Here is a 4,445-nt window from a genome sequence, read left to right as displayed (position 1 = left end):
TTTTCGTTTATGTCGGGTATAGAACTAGTGAATTCACTTCCCGGTGTACCCGTTTGGTAGTTACTCGGATTCGAAGACTTTCTTTTTGGCCCGAACTACTACTATCTTCACCCAACAATGGTAGTGGGGGACCATTTGACATGTTTTCCAAGCACCTCCTACGCCTCAACATGATGAAAACCACCCGAATATTTTGATTGGTAATCTTTTAAAGCTTGTTTCAAGACTGCAACATCGTTACTCCCACTACCACATAAACGATCCTACGAAAATAAAAGTTATATAAAGGTAAAAAAATAAAAAGTTAAAAATATAAACAAATATATAATGTTAAAAAATATATACAGAAATATTGTTATAGAAAATATAAACAAATATATGAAGTTAAAAAAATAAAAATTATACCGCTTGATGCCAAAGGCCGTTGAAGTAGTTCAACTTAGTCAACATACGTCCCTATTTTAAACGTACTTGACAAGTGGTTTGGGTACTTCCGCCAACCGTCAGGTTGTAATGCTCGAGTATTTTTCTTAAAAAACCGTCCGATTTTTGTTGATTGACTTTTCTCTTGTTTAAAGAACAATGAACCCGTGCCTTGGCTAACGCATGTTCTTGTTTTTTCGTCCAATTTTGACGCTCCATCTTTCCTCCCTTGCCTTTTGGTTCACTTGCTTCACTAACATCTTCAGCTTCCTCTTCAATTTCATATTCTTTTTCGTATCCGCCAAGATCTTCATCTTCGTCAAAATTTTGCATTTCGGGGACATCTTCGTCTTCATTGTCATCGTAGATCGGAAGCAAGCGTTCTACATTCTCTTTTGGTGATTGAATTGGTGGGCTCCTATAAGCAAACGGGTTGAATGAGTTTTGCGCTTCCATGAAATATTCATACAGGCTGGGTGCGACCATTGTTGGACCCTCCCTGACTGAAAATAATTGTGGCGGATGATTGGTTGGGGTTGGGTGTTGTAAAAACTCGGTTTTGAAGCTTGGGAGTAAAAAGGATGAGATTGAGAGTGTGTTGAATACCCGAGTGGGGGTTGAAATGGTGCACTCGGGTTCGAACCGCCTCGCCTCATTTGCGAGACGCGTCCCCTTGGGTTCAAACCGAATCCTTGACTAGCCGAAACTTTTTTCTTGGAAATCACCCTTGTTTTATTTCTCCATGGTGTGTGAAGTTTGTAGTTTGGTTGTGATTGTTTTTGAGTTGTGAGAAAAATAAAAGTGAGAGTGATATTTAAACAATTTTTTTATCTATTGAAGAGATAAAGGCAGCAGTCTGGGACTGTGATGGAGATCGGGCTCCTGGCCCGGATGGTTTCAACTTCACTTTTATCCGGCATTTCTGGTCGATTTTGGAAAAGGACTTTGTGGAAGTTCTTAAACAGTTTCACTTGACTGCAGTCGAGGATGTGCTTCAGGTTTTATCGCTTTGATTCCAAAAACCGGAGACCCTTCAACACTTAATGAGTATCGTCCGATCAGCTTGATTGGATGCATCTCGAAAGTGATTTCGAAAGTTTTAGCGAGAAGACTTAAACCTATTGTGGCCAAGGTGATCTCGGACAACCAATCAGGTTTTGTCTCAGAAAGAAACATTTTGGACGGTCCTTTGGTGGTCACCGAAATTATCTCTTGGTTAAAGCGAACGAAATCGAAAGCACTTATTTTTAAGGTGGACTTTGAAAAGGCTTACGATACTCTCAACTGGGACTTTATCGATCCAATTTTGAACCAAATGAACTTTCCCTCAAGATGGCGTATGTGGATTCGGGGCATTCTGGAGTCGGCTCGGTCCTCGGTGCTGGTTAACGGTTCTCCGACCTACGAATTCCAGTGCTTCAGGGGAGTTCTGCAAGGAGATCCTCTATCTTCGTTCATTTTCATTCTTGCCATCGAAGCCTTTACGTGCTTTTTGAATCAAGCTGAAAGTTTAAATCTTTTCACTGGGATTCGTACACCAAATAACGGTCCGGGTATTACGCACTTTATGTACGCAAATGACATATTGATAATGGGCAATTGGTCGATGGGAAATGTGATGTGTATTGCGAGGCTTATGCGGGCTTTTTATCTCGTTTCTGGTCTTAAAATAAATTTCCATAAATCCTCTTTATATGGGGTAGGCGTGGAAAACCACTTGGTCACAAGTTTTGCAGCGGCTCTTTATTGCAAACCCGGATCTCTCCCGTTTATTTACTTGGGTTTAACTATTGGAGCCAATATGAAATTGTTTAAAATCTGGAAACCGGTGATTGACATAGTTGAAGCCTGCCTGGCTCTTTGGAAGGCTTCAGTTCTCTTTATTGGCGGGAGACTCACCCTTCTAAAGTCGGTTTTTGAATGTCATCCTGTCTACTATATTTCTATTTTCAGGGCGCCGGTTAGGGTGATTCATAAGCTGGATGGCCTGAGGAGACGATTTCTTTGGGGGGCAAGGATGACAAAAACAACATGAACTGGGTCGCTTGGTCCAAGGTCACTTCTCCAAAATCAGCGGGTGGCCGTGGTTTAGCCCCGCTTAAGGATTTCAATACAAGTCTCCTAATTAAGTGGCTATGGAGACTAAAAGCTGAAGGCCCGAGACTGTGGAGTAACATTATTAGAGCTCTTCATTGCAACCTTAGGCTTCATTCTTGGGTGCCTTTGAAGAACACGACAACGGGGATATGGAAACAAATCGCTGGGCCGGTCAATGAGTTGCAAGACCGGGGTATAAACCTGGATAGGTAGTTTAGAGGCAAGCTTAGGGACGGCTCTAACATCAGGTTTTGGTATGACACATGGGTGGGTGATGATCCGCTCAAAACTCGGTTCCTAGCTTTATTTCTCCTGGAACGGGATAAAAGTGCTTTGGTTCAGTATAGGTTGCTTATGAATAATCTTGGTCCTCTCATGCAGTGGAGTTGGTCTCGGGAGCCTGACTCGGGTCAGGAAGTGACTGAACTGACATCGTGTCTAAATTTGATGTACAGATGTAAGCTCGGTTTAAACACTGATGTTTGGTTATGGGAGGCAGACTCATCCAAACGATTCTCGGTCAAGTCGGCTCGCAGACTTATCGGTGGCCATTCTGACACCTCTGACCGGTTGGGTTTTGTGTGGAATAAATGGATTCCGCTGAAAGTGAACATCTTTGGGTGGAGCCTCTTCCTGAACCGATTACCATCTAAAGACGCTCTTGCTGCCCGGAATATCCACATTGACTCGCAGTTATGTCCGTTTTGTGATGAGGTTACGGAAACTCTTGATCATCTATTTTCTGCTTGCCGGTTCGCAAATGAAGTGTGGGCAGGAGTTTCGTCTTGGTTAAAGATTCCTCCTATCTTTGCCTTCGGTTATAAAGACATCTTATTATTTCATTGCTCCTTGAGGACTTCGAAGAGAGGCAGCAAGCTCATACAGGCTATTCTTCTTATCTCTTGCTGGATGTTATGGAAAGCCAGGAACAAACTAATCTTTGAAAAGTCGAATTCTTCGGCTAATGGTGTCATCGGTGAAATCAAACCAGTGGGCTTTCTATGGATCAAGCATCGGGCTAAATCTCTGGGCATAAATGAAATGAATTGGAGTCGTTTTGACTTATTGTAATTTCTAGTTTGTTCCTGTTCTGTTTTTTGTTTGTTTGCTTGTGAGTCCGTTTTAATGAAATGCTGCCTTTAAAAAAATACAACTAAGCATTGTCAAGGATTCCCAATCCCAATATTCCACCTATCCCAACCGTGGCATTGCAAAAAATAAACACACACATGACATGTTGTAACATTTGTTTTTATTCATATATTGATTAAAACACACACTCTTTTATCACTAAAACACTTGAAATTAAAATATCATGACTTGAACTATAATACAGTCATTCCAGATACTAAATTACCATGACTTTGAATCACAATACAATATTTCCAGATGATTAAAACACCATAACTTAATTCACTTGCATTAACACATGTTTTCGCACCTACATTATCATTGTATCTTATTTTTTTGTCAAACAAATTTCTAGGAACTGCTATTAAAACACAATCATGATGAAGAAATAATGATTACGTTTGAAAAATAAACCAAACTTCTTACATGAACCATTTTCTCCGGTAAAAAAAAAGGAAAAAAAATGTATTTAAAGGGAGTGATGATCATTTAGTTTTAAATGAAAAATACAGTTTCTCTTTTTAAATCACGATGTAAGGACACTATTATCCCTATCAAGTCAAACCAGTTGTTAAAAAATAAAGGGTTATTGGATTTTAATAATCCTAAGTTTCACCAGTTGGCCGATAATAATCCCAACTTTAAAAATTCCCTCCAATAATCCCAATTTGTAAAAGTTTGGCCGCCATTGATCCTTTTCTAACATAGGTGCACTTAAATCAATTAAGGAGTCTCTAGGTGTAATTGAATCTATTGAGGAGACTAAATTCTTACATGTTTGAAAAGGATCAATT

The 4,445-nt window shown here is 40.0% G+C and overlaps 1 protein-coding gene across 1 annotated transcript; it reads left to right on the top strand.

Moving 5' to 3' along the window:
* Positions 1-1,045: 1,045 nt before the first annotated feature.
* On the top strand, positions 1,046-3,591 carry LOC118481727. The gene is made up of 3 exons (XM_035976945.1): positions 1,046-1,100; positions 1,264-1,421; positions 2,902-3,591. The coding sequence occupies exons 1-3, from the start codon at positions 1,046-1,048 to the stop codon at positions 3,589-3,591; spliced, it is 903 nt and encodes a 300-aa protein (XP_035832838.1).
* Positions 3,592-4,445: the final 854 nt, after the last annotated feature.

This window comes from Helianthus annuus, chromosome 9 (assembly GCF_002127325.2).
Source record: "Helianthus annuus cultivar XRQ/B chromosome 9, HanXRQr2.0-SUNRISE, whole genome shotgun sequence".
NCBI classification, from domain to species: Eukaryota; Viridiplantae; Streptophyta; class Magnoliopsida; order Asterales; family Asteraceae; genus Helianthus; species Helianthus annuus.
The sequence above is the reverse complement of the archived record's forward strand: the minus strand, read 5'-3'. Positions and strand labels throughout refer to the sequence as shown.